The sequence below is a fragment of the Balaenoptera borealis genome (assembly GCF_965194805.1).
Source record: "Balaenoptera borealis genome assembly, chromosome: 1".
Classification (NCBI taxonomy): Eukaryota; Metazoa; Chordata; class Mammalia; order Artiodactyla; family Balaenopteridae; genus Balaenoptera; species Balaenoptera borealis.
The window spans coordinates 168,812,808-168,839,204 of NC_138860.1; the positions used below are offsets into that span (position 1 = coordinate 168,812,808).

General features: G+C 42.6%; 1 protein-coding gene across 2 annotated transcripts in view; it reads right to left on the reverse strand.

The window, feature by feature from the left end:
- Positions 1 to 7,013: 7,013 nt before the first annotated feature.
- Positions 7,014 to 26,397, reverse strand: part of KHDRBS1 (KH RNA binding domain containing, signal transduction associated 1) — a 35,780-nt gene continuing 16,396 nt past the window's right edge. Inside the window, exons 5-11 of one of the 2 annotated variants that reach the window (XM_082345695.1) lie at positions 24,339 to 24,472; positions 23,333 to 23,534; positions 22,746 to 22,813; positions 21,903 to 21,961; positions 19,428 to 19,620; positions 16,761 to 16,820; positions 7,014 to 7,324 (exon numbers count right to left, since the gene is read on the reverse strand). In XM_082345695.1, coding sequence (XP_082201821.1) covers positions 19,523 to 19,620; positions 21,903 to 21,961; positions 22,746 to 22,813; positions 23,333 to 23,534; positions 24,339 to 24,472 — 561 coding nt within the window. In that variant the 3' untranslated portion in view covers positions 7,014 to 7,324; positions 16,761 to 16,820; positions 19,428 to 19,522. Of the gene's footprint in view, positions 7,325 to 16,760; positions 16,821 to 17,333; positions 19,621 to 21,902; positions 21,962 to 22,745; positions 22,814 to 23,332; positions 23,535 to 24,338; positions 24,473 to 26,397 lie in introns of both variants that reach the window. The other variant, XM_082345694.1, reaches the window with a different exon arrangement.

Here is a 26,397-nt window from a genome sequence, read left to right on the forward strand (position 1 = left end):
AAGGGGGATGGGAGGTTGCAATTTTAAACAGGGTAGTCAGTAGGCTTCATTGAGAAGGTGACTTTTGAACAAACACTTGAAGGAAATGAGTGAGTCAGTTATGCAGATATCTGGAGAAAGGGGGCAGTCCAGGCAGAGGGGAAAAGTCATTGGAAGGGCCCTCAGGTACAAGCATGCCTGGTGTGTTTAAGAAACAGCAAGGAGGCCAGTGTGGCTTGGAATGGAACAGACATGAGAAGGAATGGACCTGTGGCTTTTACTCTGAATGAGGTGGGAGCTACTGGAGGGTTTGTACATCCATTTTTTTTTTTAAAATAATTAATTAATTAATTATTGGCTGCATTGGGTCTTCATTGCTGTGTGCGGGCTTCTCATTGCGGTGGCTTCTCTTGTCGTGGAGCACAGGCTCTAGGCGCACAGGCTTAGTTGCTCCGTGGCATGTGGGAACTTCCCGGTCCAGGGCTCAAACCAGTGTCTTCTGCATTGGCAGGCGGATTCTTAACCACTATACCACCAGGAAAGCCACCTGAACTTCCATTTTTAAAGAATCACTCCAGCTGCCCTGTGAGAATAGACTGTAGTGGCACAAGGGTGGAATCAGGGAGACCAGGACGCTATGGCAGTGATCTCAGCAAGAGATATTGATGGTTTGTACCAGACTGGGTGAGGTGATGAGACATGGTTGAGTCTGGATTTGAAGGTAAAGTCAACAAGATTTGTTGACAAATTTGCATAGGTGTGTGGAAGAAAGAGAAGATCAGGATTACTCCAAGGTTTTTAGCCTAGGCAAATGGAAATATGGAGTTTAATTTAACACATATACATCTATTATAGATTTTATACCAAGTCAGGCCTTTCTTTCTGGGGAAAAAGAGGCCCAGGGAGGGAGAATGACTGGGTCACAAAGCAAGTCACAAAGCCTGCTTTTTCTTTTTCCAGCCAAGGAAATTCTGGTTAGAAGAGCTGGTTCTGACCGCTTTGGAGTACTGAATTTGAAGTGTATCTTGTTAATTACTGAATCCCCAAAGCCTAACACCACCTGGCACGAGATAGGCATTCACCTAGGATTAGTTCAGTTGAATTGAGGTAGTGGCAAACTGGCTCTTGAAAAGGCCAGTTGGGAAGGGAAGCTAAAGGGTTTCAGGAATATTCCATAGAAGACTGAGGCTGGTCCATTCCTGGGAACTCATTTTAACTCAGGTCAGTAAACATTTCTGAGCACCTATTATATCTTGGGCACTGGGGGATACAGAGATGCCACTCATCAGTGGGAGAGACAGAGAGGAGAATCAATAAATTATGACAGTGTGATAACAATAGCAGTATATACCAAGTTCAGAGGTGGACGGAAGACGACTAACCCTGACAGGGGAGGTAGTCAAGAGAAGGCTTCATGGGAGATGACATCAGAGCTGGTTTCTGAGAGACGAATAGGAGTTTGCCTGTTATACTCCTCAGGGAGAAAGCAGTAGCTTGAGTCTGGTAATTGCCTTACTGGGGCTGGTGGCAGGGGACTGTCTAGCTGTGTGCATCTATTATATGGAAGGTACTGGACCTTGTACATGGCAAATACTCAGGAGACGTTTGCTGAATTGATTTGAGGGCATTCGTACAACCCAGGGTAAGAGGGTAAGGCCACTCAAATGGACCACCATGCATGTAACCCATGACCCGTGGCTCCTGCCCACCTTCTACAGGTTGACTACTGATTTTACCTGCCCAGCATCCATTCCTCTTTCTTCTGGTAAGAATACCAATTTTCCCTTGGGAATCTACCCTTCCTCCCACTCTCTCAGGCCATGTGGTTTAGTGTGGCTGCCTTACTCTGCAGTTTCAGTGTATGCAGATAACCCTGGCCTGACAAATCAAAGCATTCCATCCCTGCCACGTCAGGCTACACTGACTGGTTGGGGTGAGGATGGAGGTGTGTTAGTGACCCAAATTAGGCCAAATGAGATGCAATCCTAGGATCTTTGCTAGAACTATTGGGAAATAAATATTCCCCCCTCTGGGATGGCTAAGGAAATAAAATATAAACTTGAAGTTCTTGGTGGTTATCTTGCCACCTTTTGGGGGGAACTAGCTGACAATGAAAGAAACACAGAAAAGTCAAGAAGTCAGGAGACAATTTCTTGATGGCATCATTTGATCCAGTTATACCTGAAGCCTTTATGGACTTTTCTGTTAACAAAAAGCCAGTTTGTGTTTAGTGTCTGACAACTGCTACTGCAAGAATCTAGAACAATATACACTTCTCAGTATCTACCAGAAACGTCTAGGGCCTTAATCCTTTTACATCTGCCGCCTACAGGCTCCCTGGGAAAATAATCATAAGATGGCAGGATGTTGGTTAGGTTCTCGTCCTCCAGATCTGTGGCCACACATCTCAGCTGTTTTGTGACCTTGAAGCCCTCACTTCCCTCCTGTATGTCTTCATTTCCTGATTAACTTGCTCTCTATTGGCTCTTCCAGGAGTCTTGAGTTTTTGAGGAAATGCCACTGGCTCTAGGCCAGTCATGTGTCATTGGATATCAGGAATTGGGATCTCTTCCTTGGTCCTGTCATTCTGGGGCCAAGGCTGGCAAGTCTGATCAGTTTTCACCCTGGATTATGCAGACCTCTGGTGGTACACAGTGGGGGTCCTGAAACCGCAGGATAAAACACAATACTGCTTCCTGGAGTGTCAGTTTTATTCATGGCAATGTAAGGCAATATTTTCAATATTAAAGTGTAGTTATCCAGAGCACCTTCTCTGAGCCAGACTTATATGGAATCAAATCCCGGCTTTACCACTTACAGGGTGCATGACCTTAGGAAATTACTTAGCCTCTCTATGCCTCAGTTTCCTCAGTGTAAAGTGAGGATAGTATAACTCACAGGTGTAGAGAACAAGCTAGTGGTTACCAGTGGGGAGAGGGAAGAGGAGAGTGGCAAGATAAGTGTAGGGGATGAAGAGGTACAAACTACTATGTATAAAATAAACAAGCTACAAGAATATATTGTACAGAACGGGGAATATAGCCAATATAAAGTTATAATAACTTTAAATGGAGTATAGTCTATAAAAATTTCGAACCACTATGCTGTACACCTGAAACTAATATTGTAAACCAACTATACCTCAATTGAAAAAAAACCAGTGAGGGTAGTATTAGTACCTATCTTATGAGATTATGGTGAAGATTAAGTTAGCCTGTGTACTTAGAACATACCCGGTGCCTGGGAAGTGCTATTTAAGTATCACCTGTTATTGTTATTAAAACATGGATATATTATGAAGTAACAAGGAAACTAATGTGAATTTAAGATTGGTGACTTTTGAAGAAATGTCACCTGAATCTCTGCCTCAGCTTCCCAGAGATTTGCTCTTTTGCCAGCAAGAATACTTACATCGAATTTTCACTACAAGAACCTACCAGAGAATCCAGATGTCTTCATGTTCTTTTAATTTCCTGGGCAATTCTCACTTCCATGTACATGTTAGTCTCCCCATCCAACCTTCCACATCTCAGGGACACTCACCCACCTGTTCTCATCCAGACATTTGTTCTCATCCATGTCTTATAATATTTGGTTATTACAAAGATAATATATGCAAGCTTGAGAAAATGCTGCATTTCTTTAGTTTTTCAAAAATGTATGGATTTTGGTATGTAATGTACTGGGTGGGGGTGGGGGCAATGAAGATAGAGAAAACAGCATGAGTAAAGGTCCAGAGGCAAGCTATGTTCCAGAACAGTAAGTCATTTTGGCTTGGGAAAATGGAATATGGGGCTGGAAAAACAGGTTAAGTTCCTATCACTTGAGCATCTTGAATGCTACAGGCTACATAGAGTGAAGAGTTTGGATTTGATTTCACCTCTCTAATCCTGTTTCATCTGTAAAATTAGGGTAATTCTCATGTCATTGAATTGTTGTGAGGATTAATGACCTAGAGAAGCAAACATATGGCAGCGTTATCCTATATAGGAAATGGAATGGCTGTCATCAGGAGTTGGGGTCGAGGATTCTTCTTGGTATAGAGCAAACAATCCCATCTCTCAGGGCGGCCTGCAATTTAGTCTCGCTTGAGGTATTATTTTGTGCAATGCACAACTATGCCACCAGAGGGAGCTCGACACAAAGGAAGCACAGCTCCCAGCTCCACAGGAAAACTGGTGGGCAGGGCTAGGCAGGGGACGTGCAATTCTGGACCCAATCCAGAGCTTCTCGATGGTAGGGGTAGGGAATGGATCCAGGCGCCCCCTCTCTGGCCCTCTTTTGTTTCTTAGACCCATCCCAAGGAGAGGAGTGGGCATGCTGCTGCAAGCTAGAGTTCAGCAGCTATTCAGATTGAAGAGCTCTAGGATGGGGGGGTAGAAGAGAGTGAGGGCCAGATCCAGTTTGGGGGCCTGAGTTTCTGTATCTTAATCAAAAAAGGCTTTCATCAACTCTACTCATAAGGGCCAAACTCCTTAGAACACCCTGGGCCAGGCCAGGTCGTCTAGCCAGGCCTGGGAACTTCAGAAAAGGAGCTGGGGTTACAGCATGAGGAATGGGGGGCGGGGAGAATGGGAGGCAGTGCCATATCTGACTATGAGCCTTTAGAGTGGCATCTACATTGCCCTGGGACCCCAGCATGCAGGTCTATCAGAAAGGGCTGTGGGACCTAGCTTCTCCAATCATGACTTACTAACCAAACTTGTTTCATCGGATTTTTACAAAACCTCCTTTACCTTACCTTCCCCACTTACAGTGATTTAAACAGGGACTTTTCTGTTACAGATGTTAAAATCAAGGCCCAGAGATATTTAGCAATTAACCCAAGATCAAGTGGCACTCAAGGGTAGAGCTGGGCCTGGAAAGCAGTAAGAACGGCTCTGAGGGGCCCAGGAAAGGGATGGCAGGCAGATAGAGCAACAGCCTTCAGAATTGCTGCGGCAAGCGCTGGCTCTTGGCCAGACTTCAAACCCGCCCCTCAAGGGCCAGCTCTGCTTCTAGGCCCCAGGCTGCCGAGCCCCGCCTCCACACTCCCACCCCAGTCCCCTGAGAGTCCATCACCCTGGCAACAGCCAGAGAAAGGCCCAGCTAAAATATTTATGGCTCAAAACAGTCCAGAGGCTTTGGATGGGGGAGGGGGGAAAGGTGACGTCATCCCTTCTCCGCTTGCAGGCGAGGTGAGTGACTTGCAGGGCAGCTGGGTGGGTGGGCCAGGCCCACTAGGTCAGGGGTCTCAAAGGAAAATCCCTAGGGCTGCAAGTGGTAATGGGAGGAGGGAGTATGTGATAGACTTGACAGGTGACAGGGCTGGGTAAGAAACACAAGCTGGAAAAGAGGAGGAAGGACACCTAAGTATTGAGCAGTATTATGCATAGACTGTGTGTGAAGTATTTCACACACATTTCAGTTGCTTCTCAGATCCCATTCAGTGGATTGGGATGATTATCCTACTTTTACAGAGTAAACAGGCCCAGAAAAATACACATAAGTGAGGAGCTAGGATTTGAATCTAGATGTTTAGCTTTGGCCCTTGTGGACTTTCCTGTGATTCCATGGCTCCCAAGTAGATAGCCTGCATCTGGGGGGTTGAAGGTAAGGCTGCCTAGAATCTAGCGCTGGCTTCTCAAATAGTGACCCAGGTTCTGCACCTCCATTTTTCCATGACCAGGATGCCATCTGATTCCCTAACTGCCCCCCACCCTAAATTCCTCTCCTGCCTGCTGGACTGAAGCAGGTCCTCAAATGCTAAAGAAACTGGCCACAAGATGAGGCGTAGGTGACTAAGAAGTCAGGGAAAATGAAGCCTCAGTGGCCAACTCTGGACTGAGAGTCTCAGTGTGCAAACACAGACTGACAAACTCATCTCAGTTTGCCTGGGACTTTTCCTGGTTTTAGGACTGAAGTTCAATATCCCAGGAATCTTCTCAGTCATGTAAAACCTGGATGGTTTGTCACCCTAAATAAATCTCTCAAACACAATGCTTCACTGTTTCAAAGTACTTGTGGCTGTAAGAGGTACAAACAGGTCAAAAGCAGGGGCTATGGAGTCTGATAGCACCTTTCTTTAACCTTAGGCAAGTTATTTATCCTCTTTGAGCCTCTGTTTCCTCATCTGTAAAATGAGTATAGTGGATTGGAGGATTAAGTCAAATAGTACCTATAAATGCTTGACACAGTGCCTGGTACAACTAAGCATTCAATAAATTATTAGCTATTATATATTTTAATCAATAATGAAGATAAAAATGGGCTTAGAGGTTAAACAACTTGCCCAAACAACAACTGATTTCAAGGTCCCTCTACTACTAAGAACAGAATCCAAAGCTCATTAGAATGCCTCAGGCACAGTCTGGATAGGTCTCTCCAAACTTAGCCCTTCCCCTGGTTCCCTTGTTAGGATAAATAACCAGGAGGCATTGAAGGAAGAGTGTAGTACTTGAGAGGTCCCTAACCTCTCTGGGTGCTCAGTGTAAAACCAGCCTATGGCATTGGCCACAGGAAACCAGAAGTCTAGGAAACGCTGACTTTCCAATCCTTTAAGAGAAAATGTTAGGATAAATGGCTAGCCCAATATAGCTGGATAGACAGTGGGAGTTAGACAGGGGACCTCCTTTGGCTCTCTCCCAAAGCTGATAAAAGCTACCGGAGTGGGACTCTTCATTACTTGACTGAACCTTTATTGAGCTCCTCAGTGCCAGATATTTGCTGGGGAAGGGATATAGTCCAGAGGTGAAGTGGGAAAAGCCCTACCCTATCCTTCAGGAGATTTTTGGACGTTAGTAATCAACAATGAAGAGAAAAACAGGCTCCGAGGTTAAATAACTTGCCTAAAGTACCCGAATCTTCTCACTTGGCTTTCCTCAGCCTGTTACAGAGTTGGTGACCAGCCACTCTTTGGGAGCCCTCTGCAAGAGTTCAAGGCTGGCATCCACAATGCATGTGTGGCAGGTGGGAAACAGGAGGTGGTGGTAGGGTGTTCCAGCCAGTGCTGCTGGAGACTAAGGGGAAGCAGGCAAACTGGGAATGACACAGTCTAAGAGTTGCCGGTTTATTCACATCTAGGAGGCCATGCTGAGGATACTGTTAGTCCCCTTCAATTCTTTAAAGTCCTGAGCAGGTTTAACTGTTAGCATCACAGCCCCCTGTAGCCCTAAGGACTCCATTCTGGGCCTAGGGACTCTTAGGGGATTCTGGGTGGCTTTCTGTGGGTAAATCAGACAGATCAAGAGGTGGGTGGGAAAAGACTGTTGATCTCTTCTCCTGGGTCTCTCTGTGCTCAGCAAATGCCCTCAGGCCAGCCTTGACACAGCAGGCGGTTCTCCTGGTTTCCGGGAGTCCTCTGATGCTGCAAAGACATAGGCAGAAAATTAAGAAGCGTGAAGTTGCTGTATCGGGGGCTTCCCAGCCTCCCATTTGGCCGGTTTGCCTCCCTCACAACCTCCCCACCCCACAGCACAACCCCCGCTGCTGCATTCAGGACAGGGTTTTTAGGTACACAGGTGGGTAGAAAACAGAAGTCCACAGCCTATGAGCTCTCTTTTTGCTATCAGTCAGGCAATGAAAATGGAGACTCATACCTCACACCTCCCATCCTTGGCCATGCCTGAGCTGAGTGATCCGGGGCAGAATCAACTAGATCTTCGGGGCCTTTAACTATACAAGCTTTGGGGCCTCCAGCTATATAAAGGGGAAAATCATCTCTGCTCTCTCAGAGATGTGAAAAAGATAACGATTAACAAAGAGCTTTAAATCTTTTGGAAGAAAGGGAATGGGGAACAGGAATCTTCTCGTAGCTATTATTAGTAGTACCTCAATCCTAGGCTCAGGGGTCCACCTCTTCTGGCCTTATGAGGGGTTCTTCCTAGCCCCCAGTTCTCAGCGTTATCCACAGGAGAGACACATCCTAAGCCTGGGGCACAGGTCAGAACCCTAATCTTATGCCAAAGCCTGTAGCTGTGCTCTTCATCTTAAAAAAAAAAAAATGCCCCAGTTTTTCAAGCCGGCAACTTGGGGGCCCTCATTAGTACGTCCCTCTTCTCCCACATCTAATCAATCATTCTATCTCTGAAGTTCTTGAATCCATTCATTTCTCCAGTGTAGGTCTTTCTCATGTCTTTCCTCATAGGTCCCCATAACCCATTCTCCACTCAGGAGCAAGTGAAGCTTAAAAAGCAGAAATGTAATTGCGTCACCCCTCACTACTGGAATTCAGTGGTCTTCAGTGATGACCACAGTGTAAGGCCCAGATTTCCACCTCACCTTGAACCTGCCTCAGTCCTACACTCTGCCTAGAATGTGTTTTCATGCCTTTCCCCAAACCATCTCCCAAACTCTCTGCTTAGTTAACTCTGCCTTTAGATGTCAGCTTAAACATCATTTCTTCAAGGAAAACCCCAGAGCTAGGTTAGCTCCTGTTGTATACCCTCATAGCACCCGTTCCTTTCTTTCACAGCATGTATCACAACTGAGATGATTTTTGCTATTTATGAGATTAATACGTTTAGTGTCTGTGTCCCCAAATACACTATAAGCTCCACGAGGTCAGGGACCAATTTTACCTTGTTCACTTGCCACTGACTCTCCATTGCCTAGCACATAGATGTTCCAATTTATAATAGTGAATGTATTTAAAAAAAAATGGAATGAAAGGGGTCATTCATACTGCTCTCTGGAGAGAAGCTTATGAAGAATCATATCAGAGCACAAGGTATTTCTATTTCTCAAAGGCAGATGCAGAGCTTGTTTCCTACATTCCAACCCTGGAAAGCCTGAGAGATGGGGAGCACCCAATTTTATACCTAAATCTGGGCCGTAAGTAGGAAGCACGAAGGCTGCAGGAGCCAGAGGAAAGCAGAGAAAAATTAGCTCTGTATCTAAACCCAAACTCTTCCATCTCAAATTCCTTATGTGCCTGGTGAAGAGACTGGCTATCCTGAGGTGGGCCAAGGTAGGCTCCCAAGGTTGACAAGGGAATAGCTAATTCAGGCATCTTAATGCAGTATTAAGAACGTAGACAGTCCCCAATTTTCCAGCAATGTGTTCTACTTCGGTGATTAATCTGGGCTGACAGCCTGGCTGTACCTCACTCTCTGCCTGGAAACACGTCAAACGCGCTGTCTTTCTTCAGGAGTCCCCACAACCTCTCCCAATCTGACCTGGAAATGACAAGGCCTCCCTGAAGCAAAAAGTTCCCTGGTCTAGTGGGGGGAAGCACTGCGACAGCTTGTGTACCTGTCTGAGAACTCCTACCTGCCCACTGCTGCCTGAGATGCAGCCAAAGACAACCAGCACAGCTTAGGCTAGGAGGGAGAAGTACACCTACAGCTGAGAAGCTGCTGGATTTGTAGTCAAGGCATGTCAAGAAACTAACCTCCAGCAGCACGGTTATGAAATTCAAATCCCTTTCAGATACAAGGCTCCCTCCTTTTGGAAGAGAGAGCTAGTGTTCTCTTCCACATCCTCAGCCCCAGAGCCATAACAGGCTATTGAGCAGAAGACCTCCAGCCTGGGGGTTAGAAAATTGATTTTTAGAGGTCAGTGAACATATCTGCTCATTACCTCAAACAAAAGGGTTTGGTCTACTGCTTGAATGCAGCCTCATTGGGAGCCCAGGGGCGCTATCAGGCCACAATAGGACTAGGGTGCAGTGCCCACCATAGGTCTTTGCTCCCAAGGGCTTAGGCCAGGGAACAAAAGAATGCACAGTTAGGCAGTGCACTGTGCTTCCTACCCTTCCCCCCAGCAGCTGCTGTCTCAGACAACTGTATGCAGCCTGTCTGCTCAAGGCTATTAAATATTCATCAGATACTTGCTAGCTTTAAACATGCAATGACAATTAATCCAGAGAGCAAGAGGTACATGAGGGTCCAGAGAGAGAGAAAAAGGGAGGGCAAAGAAGGATCCACTTCTTTTAACTTCAGGAATCTGGAAACCAAGCTTAGGGGCACCATGCATCCTGTATATCAAAGCCGGGAACTACTTTCAGTGTAAGCTGATCTTCTGGTGGCCACTGTAGGTACAGAGGAAAGACCAGGAGGCAGCCAAGTAGTAGCAGAAAGACTAGGGTCTGAACTCTAGTTCTTGGACCCTGTGGTCATCCTAACCTGTGCATGTCAGTTTCCCAGGATAACCCTCACTTCACAGAGTTGTGAGAATTCCATGGGATGCTGCAATATGATACTCCCCGGAGAGTTAGTACAGAATTAAGAGCTTAAAATGGAGGCAGAGACTTCATTCATTCAAGACTTAAAAGTGGTGAAGCAAAGCCTTGCTTAATAATTCCTTAAGAGTGAAGTTTCCATCAGTGGAGACTCACAGAGTTTTGCTCTCTAATTCATAGGGTGGGTGAAAGGGATAGGATACAGGATGATGCCCTCAACATATGGTGAAGGCCTAACATCCCACCCTCAAAGAGCCCAAATATCTGAGAGGAGAGAAGGTTATTCTTTCTGAAAAAGGTAAGAACCAAAAGGCTTTTAGGTAAGAGGGAGCAGAAGTCAGGCATGGGGAGGGGAGAACACCTCCTTTGCTCTCCCACAAAGGAGTGGTGCACTTTATGGAAGATGATTCCCTTCTGCTTCCCTTACTTCCCCAACTCGCCAGCACAAGGGCAAACACGAGTGTGTTCAAGTCACTCCTCTACTTAAGGCCTTAAAATAGCTCCCTAAGCTTTAGAATAGTGTCCAAATCCCTTGACTAAAATTTAGCTTTTCAAAATCGGCACTAACTTACTCTCCTAGCCTCTGTTTATAGCTAACATGTACTGACTGGGTGCTTATTACATGTCATGTTGAATGTTTTACATGCATTAATTCACCCAATCTTCACAACGTTATAAAATAAATGATATTATCCTCCAATTTATAGACGATGAAACTGAGACTTGGAGGGGAAAACCCATCTAAGGTTCCAAAGCTAGTTACACTATGTAAAAATGTGTGTTAAACTGTGTAAAAGTGGGATAATAATAGCTACTTTACAGGTGGAGAAGATAGTGCATGGTACACAGTAAAGAATAAATGTTAGAATTGACAAAAATGCAATAGTAGCTAAGTAACCTTTTTTCAGATTTTAACATTTCTGAAATCAGGACGCATGTTACACTTATATGAAAACAAACCACTGTGTCAGTTTAACTGGCAGTATTTTTTATTTCTTTGCAGTATTTAATGATGCATCTTATAATACATGGCCTCAGTGTCAATGAAATATGGTGTTCATCTTATAGAAGCAGCATGCTTTCAGCATAAAGAATGGGCTTTGGTACACAAAAATGCTGATGTGGACCTCCTCCACAACTTGCAATGCAACTGTGGTAAATTACTTCACCTCTCCTAGTAACAGCTGCCTCATTTACAAAAACAGAGACACAGTAGACATTCAAATTAAATTTTCTTCTCCCTTAGCCAGGTAAAGCTGCTTATTTTCTCTACATCACTTTCTCCTTTTAAAAAAATGAGGGGCTTCCCTGGTGGCGCAGCTGTTGAGAATCTGCCTGCCAATGCAGGGGACAAGGGCTCGAGCCCTGGTCTGGGAAGATCCCACATGCCGCGGAGCAACTAGGCCCGTGAGCCACAACTGCTGAGCCTGCGCGTCTGGAGCTTGTGCTCCACAACAAGAGAGCCCGCAATAGTGAAGAGGCCCGCACACCGCGATGAAGAGTGGCCCCCGCTTGCCGCAACTGGAGAAGGCCCTCGCACAGAAACAAAGACCCAACACAGCCAAAAATAAATATAAATAAATAAATTAAAAAATGAGGTCAAGACCAATTAATGGGAATAGACAGAAAAGTAATAAAATGAGGGAAAATTAAAATGACTACTTAATAGTAACTCTGCCAGCTAACAGCAGCCTGTATAGGCTAACACAAAGCACGAGAACATATCAAGAAAAAGGGAGCCCACGTGCTGCCTTATGCATTCTAACTCAAATGATCTTTGGGCGACATACAGCCTCAGAGGTTTGAGGCCAGGGAGGGATTATTTAAGCTTCAAATATCTGAGCAAAATATCCACCATCACTACCTTTATCCCCTTAGTTCACTTGGTTCGGGAGCACTCTGCACGGGTGTAGGCAAGAAGCCTTATGGGTCCTAACTCTCAGGCTGCTGTTCCTGAAACAAAACACAGTCTGAGTCTGCTTCATCCTTGGTGGCCAGAAAGCCCTAGCAGTTGCTGATGCATCTTCACCTACATTCTTAGCCTGGGACAGGAGGTGGGGAAGTGGTGGGAGAGAAAGCAAGAGTGGACAAACCCTAAGGCTATCTGAATACTGTCATATCCCTAGGTAAGGAAGGGTGAGAGAGTTCCCTTAGCAGCAAGTGTCATCTATAAGAGTACCCTGGAAACCCTGGAAGGAGATGGGGGGAGGAGCAAGGGAGGCTGATGGTGGGGGAAGGACATGTGGGGCCTCAGCCTCTGAGCCTCTGGAGAATTACATATGGCCAGGCATGGCAGCTAGAACAGCCTCATTTCCACTTTAGCAGCCTGCAGTATTACAGACATGATTTGGGGTCACCCATACCTGGGATCAAATCCTAGCCCCACCACTTACTAGCTCTTAATGATGCCAAAATAGTCCAATCAGCTATTATTTATTATTGAGTAGCTACTATATGCCAAAAATTATATTAATCACTTTAATTACTTACTTCAATACCTACTTCAAAGGGGAATAGACCTATACCTCTATGGTCAATTGATTTCCAACCAGGATGCCAAGATCATTCAATGGGGAAAGAGCAGTCTTTTCAATAAATGGTGCTGAGACAACTGGATATCCACATGCAAATGAATATGAACCCCCCCACCTCATTCCATATACAAAAATTAACGCAAAATGGATCACAGACCTAAATGTAAGAATTAAAACTATAAAACTCTTGGAAGGAAAAAGGTATAAAATTTCAGGACCATGAATGAGACAATGGCTTCTTACCTACGACACCAAAAGCACAAGCAATGAAAGAAAATAACAGATAAATTGGACTTCATCAAAATGAAAAACTTCTGTGTTTCAAAGAAAATAAAAAGAGAACTCACAGAATAGGAGAAAATACTTGCAAATCTCATATATGATAAGGGTCCATCATCCAACTATATAATGAACTTACAATTCAATAATAAAAAGACAAATCGTCCAATTTAAAAATTGACAGAAGATTTAAATAAACATTTCTCTAAAGAAGATAAACAAAATGGTGGATAAGTACATGAAAAGATGCTCAACGACATTATTGGTCAGGGAAATGCAAATCAAAACCACAATGAGATACCAATTCACACCCAGCAGGATAGCTGTAATAAACAAAAAGAAAATAGCAAGTGTTGGTAAGGATGTGGAGAAATTAGAAACCTCACACATTGCTGGTAGGAATGGTGCAGTCTCTGTGTAAAACAGATGGGCAGCTCCTCAAAAAGTTAAACAAAGAGTTACCATATGACCTAGCAATTCCTCTCCTAGGTATACATCCAAGAAATTGAAAACATATGTCCACACAAAAACCTGTACATGAATGTTCATAGGAGCATTATTCATATTAGCCAAAAAGTGGTAAATGGATAAATAAAATGTGGTATATGCATATAATGAAATAGTATTTGACAATAAAAGGAAGTACTGACAACATGCTACAACACGGATGAGGCTTGAAAACGTTATGCTAAGTGAAAGAAACCAGTCATAAAAGATTATATGTTGTATAATTCCACTTTATGAAGTGTCCAGAATAGACAAGTTGATAGAGACAGAACGTGGATTAATGGTTGCTTAGAGCTAGAAAGGATAAACTGATTGTGGGGAAATGGCTTAATGGGCACGGGATTTCTTTTTTGGGGTGAGAAAGACGTTCTAAAATTGATTGTGTTGATGACTGTACAACTCTTGTATATACTGAAAACCACCGAATTGTACACTTTAAATGAGTGAATAGTTTGGTATATGAATTATATCTCAATAATCCTAATATGCCTTTTAATCTGTATTAACAGAAGCTAACCAGAAGCTGCAACTGGCAGGTGATGGGCAGAACTTGGCTTGCAGCATATGTTTTACAGGGACTGACACAAATCTAAGCAAACATTAAACAACCGGCAGTATATAAAATCTAAATTTCTAGTTTTTCTTGAAAATCAGATCTAACAAGTCTAACAAATAACTTTTAGAGCTGGGAAAGAAACATAAGTGAAAATGATCTTCAAATACATGATAGGAATCCCTTCAGAAGTCCAAAATAGAATCAGTATAAGCTACTAGAGTGACTCATTCAAAATGAGGGAAAACTTCTAATACTTGGAGCTGTCTTAAATGAAATGGGCTGCTTTGGGAAGTAATATTGTTTCCTATCAATATATGAAGTACTGATATGTACTATAACATGCATGAACCTTGAAAACATTATGCAAAGTCAAAGAAGCCAATCACAAAAAGCACATATAATATGATTCCATTTATATGAAATGTCCAGAATAGGGAAATCCACAGAAACAGAAAGTAGCTTAGTGGGAGAGAGGGGAAATTAGGAGTGACTGCTAACACGTGTGAGATTCTTTTGGGGTAATGGAAATTTTCTGGAATTAAATAGTGATAATGCTCATACAGCACTGTGAATATTCTAATAACCACTGAACTGTGCATTTTAAAATGATTAAAATGGTAAATTTTATGTTATGTGAATTTTATCTCAATTAAAAAAGAAAAAGGTAGAGAGGACCAAATGAGATAGTTTTTTATTAACTGCTTAGGATATTATGATGCACATAGTGATACATGTTAGCTATTATTATCAACTCCATTTAATGATAAAGAAATGAGATACAGACCTGCTATATATAAAAAAAAATAATAACTAAAATAAAATTCAAATCAAAAAAAGAAATAAGACACAGGGAATTCCCTGGTGGTCCAGTGGTTGGGACTCGGTGCTTTCACAGCCGTGGCCCAGGTTCAATCCCTGGTTGGGGAACTAGGATCCTGCAAGTCGTGTGACACAGCGAAAAAAAAAAAAAAAAAGTTCACTATGCTTAAGAAAAAAAAAAAAAGAAATGAGACAGGGGGTAAGGGTTTTTTTTTTGGTTGTTAAAACAAAGACAAGGGCTATGATGAGGCAGAGCCAGGACAGGTCCCCAGTCTTCCCTGGCTCTAAAACTTATAGATGTAATAAAGTTCACAGGTAGTGATAGAAAACACTGGAACTGAAACTGCATACCCAGAATAGGCAGACCACTGGCAGGCCTGGGTCTGCCAACAATGGAACCTGCCTTTCCAAGCACAAATTACAGGCCAAATGAAGAAAGAAGTTTCCCCAAAATTCTGCTCTTAAGACTACCTTAGGAAGAGTTGAGACTAAATTCTCTGCATTCAGGGACTTTCCCCTAAAATGTCCTAACCATTCATGTGACCAGTATCAAACTTAGGACTTCTGGATGCACAGAACCATGCTCAGTACACATGGCCCTCCTTGAAGCCTCCGTATCGCAGAGGCTCCTGGCCGAGAGGCGGGTTTGGAAGAAATCATCTCCAAGAAGGCAAATTTCACTGTCAAAGGACACAATATCTTTGGCCTACCTAGTTGGATCCTTTCTCCTCAGTGCCCTCATAACCCTAACAACTTACTCAGGGGCAGAGGAAAAATCAATAGGAAGGCTCACTCAGTTGTCAGAGCCCCCAGCTACCCAACCAGGGAGTTAAACTTTTTTAGGGAAAGAACACTAATATTTACTATGTATAGGGCACGGAATTGGTTGGCCTTATATATATTTGAACTCCTTCAGTTTGCCAACCACTGTGAAATGTACATTATCCCTGTCTTCCTTCTCAGGTGTGGAAATAAGTGATGTGTTTTAGGTCACCAAACAAAAGAGAGCTCATAGATTCAACTCCAGGTTTCTCAGGTTCCATGTCCTTTCTACTCCACCACAATGTCTCTAACCAGGGGTCTCTCCTGTGTGAGAAATACCCCTTTCTTAGATTGAAAGTGGTATAGTATGAGAGGTAAGATGTTAGGTTCTGGCAACACATAAACTTGGGCTTGATTACTACCCACACTAATTATGTGACCCTGGGAAGTCACTTACCCTCATTAAGTCTCAGTTACTTCTGTAAAATACGGTTATTACTGAATAACTGTCGTTTGGCTGCTCAGTATCTATTTCTCTTTCCTAATAACACCCTGACTTCCTTTTGAGGAATTAGTTTTTTCTTACTGCATACTGGTAAAGTATGGGCATGTGACTCAAGCTAATCCAGTCTGACACTCTGCCTCCCTAGAACTTGAACCTTGAAACCAAACATGGCTAAGAGTGTACTTATTCCAGCAGTAGTGTCCAAGGAGCTAATCCCAGCTTTAGAACCACTCCTGTGGTCTACCACTGCTGTCCCAGTTCGCTGTAGCCACTCTGGTTCCCAAGCCAGATTTTCTAGCCTTCACATTAAATCTGTGGACCCCTAATATCCTTCCAATAAATCCAATAAATGTAAATTCATTTACATGAGCCAGTCACTTTGTTGCTTATAACCAATGAACTCCAAATGAAACACCACCTTATCAGGTTATTGAAAAAATATAGTGGGAGTCAAAAGATGTAAGCTGACAGTCTGGTCATTACAAGTAAATTCAACATGGACTGTAAACCAACGTAAAAGCATGGTCATGTTGTAAATACGGTACAAATTACATACAAGCAAGATTTGCCCACTGATTACCTCCCAGGCTACCACCTGGCAAAACTGTTTTAGTTAGGATAAAAGTCCAATATCCTTAATAGAAAGCCACCTTAACATACCTGACATGGGTCTTCACTACCCATTCTACTCCAAGAAATGCCTCAGGAGTTTTCAATCACCTGAAAATGGAGAAGTAAAAGATAAGTCTTTTAAAGAGGAAGTTCTAAAGACATACAAAATAAAAGATAGAGATCCTGCATGCAGTTTACACATTACAGGAGAGAAACATGCAACTTTAAAGAAATTTTAACTAACATTTCATTGTGAATATCAATACGGGGACCTATAGGGGCTCACATCCTTGTACATTTTAAAATAGCTGAGCAGAAAGCTTTACTTTGGGGAGCAGCAGGTCTAAACTACAGTCATTGAAATTTTACAATGTGTCATTTAAGATGTCAGACTTTGTGCCCAGGTTACATTACAGTTCACTTGTGATGGGCAGGATTATTAAGAGTTATGGCTAATTTATGCGGCAGCATATGGTTTTTCTTTTTACAGCTATTTTTATTAAACAAGTTTTGCAAAGTTTTAACATTAAAATTAACAGCTAAAGAATTGTTTATGCAAGTTGCTGTCACAGTTTATGTAAAAGAGAAATATGTGCTATTAAAATCAGACATTTAGGTTACCTTTGGTTTTTTGCGATGCATGTTAGCTTTACACATCCTGATTCTCTTGCGATAATTTTCCTTTAAAAAGGGGGGTATAGAGTGATCTCTTTTCATCAAAACAAGACATAATGCCCTGAAAGCTGACTTCAAACCATGGTTGAAAATTCAGTTATTTACACTTTATCACAATCTACAAATACATTTTTTTGTTGGTGTGTTTTAAAAAGAAAAAAAAATGTCCATCATGCACTGCTGCAGGCAGCTTGGCACTTCATACAAGAGGATTTTTCACCCCCGAGCAGTTTAGGTGGCTCCCTTAGGGAAGGCATGAGAACCCTGAGAATTAATGTAGAGGAGTGGAAACAGGGTCAACCAATTCCATCATTTCCTCTCTTGGTCTCTCAGGAGGGAGGTTCAGAGCCAGGCTATCATGCCAGATCCTGCCCCAGCCCAGTTGATTTATTAACAGCATTTCTGGGATTGGAAGGGAAACCCTTAAGGGCACCCAGGGTTTGCTGAATTGTCATTATCTAAAGGCAAGTGCTATCCCTTTCCAAGCTCACAGAGATTATTTGGTGTCACTCTTAGGGCCACCTACGGGCTCTACAGAAGGTGCAAACTAGGATGGCTGGAACTTTAAGTACGGAGGCCTATGTATGGAAACCAATCCAAGTTTCAACTTAGTTGGATTTTTCTCTCCAAAAATTAGAGCTTGTGATAAGGATTGGGTAAAACTGCTTTCAACAACTTCCAGGGGGTGAAAAAGCTTTGGTTATTTTTAAACTAAAACTTAACAACTCATAAACTTTTTTTTGGTAAACTTAAAATAAAATCCCCCCCCACCACTTTTAAGAATGTCTCCAACTTTTAACAAGCCCATTAACTTTAGAGTTAATTTAAGTTTATTTGAAAGAGAAAACTATTTTATTGTCCACCCAAAAAAATGACAATTCATCACATTTACTTTGATTAAAAAAGGACTAAACTTTATTGACAAACTGCTGCAGACATTTTGACATAAGTTTAAGCTACCTATTTAGGCAGACTTACACATGTAGCATTTAATCTTCCAAGAACAAAATGGGAGGACGGTACAAATCCAATTAGGACTTTAACTTATGTACAAAGTGGATTTTGATTCCTTTTTCATTCAGCTGCAGTGTCCCTTTTTATATCATGCTAGTGTTGAGACATACTTGACTAACTACCTTGGTAACAGTTCAATATTGACAACCGTCAACTTAAGAAAATCATCAGCTTTTGGCCCCAGTGTCCAAGTGAGCTTTTCATGGAGTGCAGAATCTCAGATGGACAAAACACTTTGCCTTTTAAAATACTGAAATGTTAATTATTAGTACTATTACTGAAAGGTTGTTCGTGACTAAAAAGCTCTGCATCAAATTCAAGTGGCCAGCCCCTCTCCCCAAATCAACCTCTTCGAAACCTACTTCCCACTAAGTATCTCTCAACACTGTATGTCTGGGGCTAGATTTCAAAACCCACATAATGAAAAAGTCAGTTTTACGAACCTAATTTTGTTGTTGTTGTTTTTAAATCAATTAACGTTAAAAATTGCATCAACTATTTAATTCATGAGGATCTTTCGTATTAAAATTTAACCTTAAGATTCAACCGCCATGTGCTTTTAAAGGAAACGTTTTTAGAGACGTCTGAGCTCACTTTTACATGGTGGCACCTACTGCCGTTAACGTTTGTGATTTTAAATCTTAAACAGCCCTGAATTTTGAAATGTAGCCTAGTTTGGGATTCTGCAACTACAACTTTACGGGATGCCTCAAGTCAAAACTAAGAGAAAGTTAACAAGCCTTAACTTCAGAACCTTTAAGCAAGCAATGTCACTTTTGAAACTAACAGGTTTGTGGTTTTTTTTTTTTTACTCAACTTCTGTTTTATTAGAAAAGGTACATTTCTGTTTATATTTAAACAACAAAGAAAAAAAGCATCTACACACTTAAAAAATTAATTCGATATTCCTAAATCTATTTTAACTCATTTTAAAATACTACATACAGAAGCCAGAATGCAGAGTTAAGAATGGAGTAAGGTGGGGGAGAAGAAGGGGACCACGAAGAAAAACACTTAGACAATTACTTGTCTGTTGTGGGTAAAGCAACAGGAATCCTGGGAGATACAAGAAATCAGTAACAACTTTGCTCATAACTGATATTTTCCCCTCATGTTTGTTTTTAATAACGTCCATATGGGTGCTCTCTGTATGCTCCCTTCACCGGCCTAGCTGGAGGGGCCTTCAGCGATGGCCTGGTCCCATTCCAGTCATCTTGGCCTGTGGGGAAAAAGCAAGAACAGTTTATAACCCATGTGCCAATGGCATTTCCAGATGGGCAGGCGTAGGTCACCTGGTAAAGATCACCAAAAACACTGCTTTGCTTCCAATGTCTTGCCACCTCCTGGGTGGTCCTTACTTTTTTACTCTGCTTGGCCCTCCTGAGCAGCTTAGGCAATTTTCCAACTGTAGGACAATTTTGAGTGGACAGACAGAGGAAACAGTTCAGGAAGGACTTGGAGTGACATCCAGGAAAGCAGCTGACCACAGGCAACATAATCTATACTCCAGCCCCCAAACCTGAATAAACCCAACACCTTGCTTGGGACAATGAGGAAATCGACCTCAGTGGATCTGCAATGCTCTTTCCTGTTTCCAAAGCAATTTGGCACAGAGCCACAGGTAAGGTGACAATTTCTGGAAGTCTTTCAGATTGGAAGCAGCAGGTAGCTCCCTTTCCATGCAACAGCAAGTCTGATTTCCCCGTGGAGAAATGTCCTCTGGCTCCCTGGGAAGAGCAAGCAATGGCCACGTTTCAAGAGCCCTCCACCAGCAGAGCTGGTCCACTGCTCTGGCAGTGGGAAGTACAATCAAATGTGTTAACAGCACTCATTAGGAGAATTCATTATCTCCTTTTTTGTGTCAATAGTCCAGAGAAGCCAGACAACATGACTGACATCCTCAAATGGTTTTCCTTTGTGACAGGGAAAAGCCTATAGGAGAGATGATCACTTACTAGAGCTGATCTCTTATGAACACGAATTGTGTTTATAAGCTTATTCTTCCCACTCACCCCCAGATGTTACCCAGGCCTGTTATTCCTCTAGCTGCTTGCATTCACAAACATCTGCTTCCATCACTACAGGTCTACAACTCCTTTATGGATGTTGCACAAAGTCCTACGCTATCTAAGCCTGTTTATACCTTTAGTAAAACAGATATGTCCATCATTTTCCAAGTGGCTTCTGGGTACCAACAAGACAGTTTATTTTTCTAACTCTGCTTACAAAGGCAGAAATCAGAACAGATTAACGGTGGCAACATCATACCAGGAGAACAAGGAGCAGCCTGCCTATTTCAGTGCAGTCTTTTCTCCAGCAAAACAGAAATGTAATTTAGTCAAACACATACAGAGGCCCCATTGTGCTGCCTCACCGATGAAGGGAAATACCCTGGAGCAATCATACCACCCTTCTAAATAGTGGCATATGAGCAGAGAGCAGTGCAGTGTTACGGATGGCAGCTGTCCAGTACCATTTAGCTAGAACTGGTAAAAAACTGTTTCCCTGGGCAAGCAGCTGACTGGTTACTACATACTGTGCTGAGGAGTAGAGGAGTTTGTCTGCGAGAACCCTAAGAGGCTGTCTCTTTTCAGTTAGGGGTAAGGGAGACTGTCAACTAGTAACTTAAATGGTCAACTGCTGACCCCCTTGCCAAAGTCTCTGGACTTCCCTTGGGTATGCCGGAAACACCTCACATTTAAAAGGCTGCTCTCTCTGCATCTATTGCCACATGGTACTCCCTCTGGGACCCATTAATACGGGGCCATAACTGGCTCTTGAGGATACTCTTGAGCAATGTGTTTTCAACCAAGCCTCAGGAAAGGCAGTTTGGTCCTGCTGCCATTCCAGCATCTATAGCTCTCTTAGGATTATAGGACTGAACTGAGATGTCTCCAAGACAGTAAGGAGCTTGGTGCCAGTACTGCCCTGAACTGGCTTCAGCCCCCAGTTTCTAATCTAACAGGCACTGTTCTTGTCCCCAACCTGCTCTTGCTGTTTAGGTTTCTTTCAGCTAGCATTTCCTCTACACTGAGATTCTTTATGATGAGATCCAAAATTGTTTTTAAAAATGAGGTGGGGCAGAAGAATTGGATATGATTAAATTCTTCTTATCCACCACTGTGGCCTAGGTATCAGCAGCAAAGGCCCAGCAACATAACCCAGGCCTAGCCATCTCCCAGCCTAAAGTAGAAAAAGAATCAACATCAGCTGAAAAGCCTGCTGCTCCAACCAGGCCAACCTAGACCTGAGCCCTAGTTTAGGACATCTGCTTAGCCATCCAAGAGTAATAGCACACCTATCTCATTTCAGTAAGTCCTTCTTTCTACCGCACACCACACAATTTAAGAGCACGACTCCTATTGCCACATCTATCAACATGTTGGCCTTCTATTAGAGGTTTCTCCTTAGATGCATGACTGATCCCCAATAATCTGGTCACCAGCATTCTCCAGTGCACTTACTTGCACATTTTGTCCCACCACAGAAATAAAGACATACCATATGCTTCATAAGAATCTTGAACCTCCCCATGTCCATAGTCATAATATTCTGAGTCCCTGAAAGCCAAAGACAGAGTGTTAGAGCTATATAGTAACCATGTTTCAGTTTTACCTTTCTCCCAAATATTTCCATATTTCAGTCATTTTACTGTGGGTATAAAACAAAAAGATGCTCATTTTACCCCATCTCCAAACCACAAAATATTTCCAAAGCATGTATACACTAGGTACTCATTTAAAAACTGTGACAACTATAGCAAAGAAAAATGAATAGCAACAATTTAAAGTGAAAAAGCTCAATCTTAACCACAGTGTACACACACATGTATTCACAGGGCTAACTGGAAGAGATTAAAGAAACATGAAAAGAACTGTTCTGTCCCCATTATAGAATTATGAGAGACCTTTTCAATCACAGTTAAGATACATATATACACATACACAAAAAATGTTTTTTAAAAAAAGAGCAGAAAAGAACCTGAGGTACAATAGTGGGATTCTAGTATCCTTTTAAACTTTATGCAACTTTAATGTGGCTGTGACATTTTTTAATAATAAATCAAACTAATTTTAAGGCCTTTTCCCTTTGTTTCCATGTAGTCACAGCTCAGGAATTTTTCATCTGCTAACCCCAGATTCTACACTATAATTTAAGATTCACAGTTATCCAAATTTGCAGATCCAAGTGTGTGCCTTACAGATGTCAAAAGCAGAGAAGACACCCTGAAGAGAGGTGAGCCACCCTGCTCCTTAGATTTGGGCTGCCTAAATCTCTCAGTTCCTCCAACTCCCTCTTATCCATCCCGAGGACATGAAACAGCACTTCTACTGCCTGACTCACCCTTGGCTTTGGCTGTAATAGCCTTCGTAGCCTTCATAACTCTGTTCTGCATATGTATCATCATATCCCTAGAACAAATAAAATGAAACAGAAAGTCAGAATCACAGAAAGTAGGTGAGGTAATTATATCCCATGGGAGTATGGCGGGCTTCTGGATTAACAAAACATGGAATTTCCCTCCAAAATGTTAACAACTGTTGTGGAATAGTCAAGAAAGAAAGGATTAAAGAAAAAAAAAAAAAGAAACAAAACAATCAACCAAATTTATAAAACCCTTCCAGTGTGGGCAGGAAATAAGGTACAAGGTTGAACTTCAGCATTATCAGCAGTAGTAGTGTGAGTTCCTTTAGTAACACACTAAACATCAAGGGACAGCTTATTTCCTGTTTAATCTACATACATACAGTGAACCATGCTTAAAAATGGAAAACTCTTCTCATAGTTTAACATTCACTGCAAGAGAAGAGGGCAGATTCCATATCTTACCAGCAGTCCCTGCCACCTACATCAAGGGCCAAGGCCCTGTCATTCAACTTCCTTTGGCAACCTGTTAGGTATTAGGAAATGGCATTGTCCGAATGTCTTACATATTCTTCATAAGTTTCTGGTGCAGGTGGTGGAGGCAAAGGTATTCTCTGGATGCCTGCTGTCCGTGCTCTTGGTGCTGGAGCACCCCTCACAGTAGGTGGGGGTGGCACTCCTCGAGTCACAGTGGCACCTCTGGTGATGGCTCCTCTCACTGGTGTACCACGCACTAAAGCCCCCCGAGGTGGTCCAACACCACGGCCCCTGCAAAAAAGAAAGTTTATTTCAAATGGAGATTTTTATAAATAGGCTACTTTCATGTTCAGATTTGTTTGCAAATTCTGGAGCTAGATAGGAGATTTTACAATGCCTTAAATAGACTATTATCAAAACACAGAGGAATGGGGAGTTCCCTGGTGGTCCAGTGCTTAGGACTTGGCGATTTCACTGCCGTGGCAAGGGTTCAATCCCTGGTCAGGGAACTAAGATCCCACAAGCCACGCAGCGCAGCCAAAACAAAACAACACAGATGAATGTGTAGGTGGGTAAAGGACCCATATTGGAAGGCTCCCCAGGTCCCATGGTGGACCTGTTAATGTCTCATTAGTGGAGCGTCTGCCTTGGAGAGTCTGAACAGTCCATAAAGGTCAATCACCAAAGGTAAAATTCTAAAGTCAAAGACCATTTAAAAATGCTAAAACTGTCCAGAAGTTAAAAAAGCTTTTTTAAAAAGCTTTAGTCCTGAAGTCCTAAAGCTTCAGGACTGCTGTACCTGACTATGGTCAAAGTGACCAAGATCTAGAACTCCACTCTTTTTTTTTTTTTTTGGCTGTGCCATGCAGCTTGCAGGATCTCAGTTTCCCGACCAAGTATTGAATCCGGACCACAGCATTGAAAGCGCCGAATCCTAACCACTAGACCACCAGGGAACTCCCTAGAACTCCACTCCTGATGCAACATACAAATCCTGAGACCCCTTCTAAGCTGGAGATACGAGCACCAGTAAAACAGAGATGGTACCAGCAGTCAAATTCACATCCCATTTCTAGTTGTCTCCATTATTTATACCTGGGAACAGGTGGAGGAGGAGGTGCAGCTCCCCGGCCTCTCACTGGCACCCCACGTCCACGAGAGGGCTCTGGTACTCCATTCAAGTAGGAGAGCTCTAGAAACTGCTCCTGGCAGATATCATCCATCATATCCTGTGGATAAAAGATAATGAGGAGTGTTATTCTCTACCTTCTGCTGAGAAGGCATCTAGCCCATACGAGCCTTGGATGCTAAGAACAACTTTGAAAGTCCAGATGAAGTCTCAGGTCATTCATTCTCTGAAGTCAAATGGCACTCTACCTGTCACCTCTTTGAGGAAAGTCTTGACGGTAGACCCCTCATTATTCAGATGAAGTTCTTCATGATGTGGTCCCTGCCTAGCTCTCCAGATCACTTCCATCCTCTCTCCATGTATAACCTCCTTTCAAGCCATGCTGAACAACTTGCAGTTCAGAACATGGCATACTCTTACACATCCATTCTTGCAAATAGTTTCCTCTTTCTAGAATAATAAAAGCCGCTACCATTAATGAAGTTCTATGGCTGGGTACCATATAATAAGCTTTACATAGGGTTTTCAGTTTAATCTTCAAATTAACCCTGAAGTAGGCAGATCTTCCCATTTTACATCTGGGAAAACAGATTCGGGAAGTATAAAGCAATCAATCTAAGAACATAGAGCTAGTTAAGTGGCAGATTCTACATGTAAATTCAGAATTACCTGTCTCCAAAATCTAGGCTTTGAATCATCAGACTATATTATTGCCTTTTTTTGTCCACCTGAGGGACTCTCTTACAAGATTTAATCTAAAATATTACCTCACCTCTTTTGAAAAACTTTCTCTTGATGCCAACCCTTCACTCCTTCCTCTTTTCCCACAGCACCATGTAATTTTCTCTAAGCACTTACCACATCATTTTAGAATTGTTTGTATGTCTTTCTCACTAGGTTGTGAGCTCTTCAAGAGCCATTTTTGTAACTTCAGACCCAAGCACAGTATTAGGCACCTACCAGATACTTAACAAATGTTTGGGATGAACAAGGAACCTGAGGCTCAGAAAAGTGATATAATAACTTGTCCAAGATGACGCAGATAAAGCTCCCAGTCCAGTGCTCTTCCTACTGTACCAGGTTCTAAGGGGCAAACGGAGGGCTCTGGTCATGGACGCAAAAATAGGCTCACTTTTTTTCTTCACAGGGGGAAGAACTGAGCCAAATGCCATTTGCAAATCTTTTCACGTATTTCCTGATGAGAATCATTCAGTCTTAATACTTCATGCATTTTTATATATCCCAGGTGTATACAGCTTCTAGAAGATTCTAGTCACCACAGAGATGCCCCCCCCACTCAACTCTTCACCTCCTCCTACCGTACACATTTCTGCTGCTTGAGACTCACACTGGAGAATCAAGTGACCAATGATGGGCCATTTGCTCATATTCCTCTAACTGCCACAGCAACACTGAGGAAACCCAGATCTCCCTGGCAGGCTTCTCTTTTGAAGATCCACTTACATGGAAGCCTTGTAAACCTAGCCCTTTTGAGAAATATGCTGAGACTAATGATAAAGAGGAGATGGGCATTCCCCTGCAGTCCTTCAGGAAACGGATGGCTCGGGATGCTTCAACATATACCTCAAAGAGTAAAAAGCATATCCTCAAGGGAAAATTTACAAGCTCTGAGTTTTTCCTAGGATATTTTAAATTGGCTGTTTCGTGTTGAACACTCTAATGATGACGAGATACTTAGAAGCAAAGCAGCTGCTGAGACATTTGAGACAGTGTTGGAATCCTTGGAGCTCAGCATTACAGGTACACACACCCTATAAATTTTTGCTCTACCAATTCTCACATGCTCTGATACAGTTCCAACTCCCTCATTTTACATATACAAGAAAACCAAGAACTATATATCACCTCCTCTCAGTGATGAAACTATGATGCTTACTCAATTCTACCTGAATAGTACTCCAAATGCTTCTTAAGGTTCCAGATTCATACTTGGTTATTAAATATTCAACAGTAAGTAGTTTTCAGAGTAACTCTGAAAACTAACAGGTCTTACCAAATGGCAAA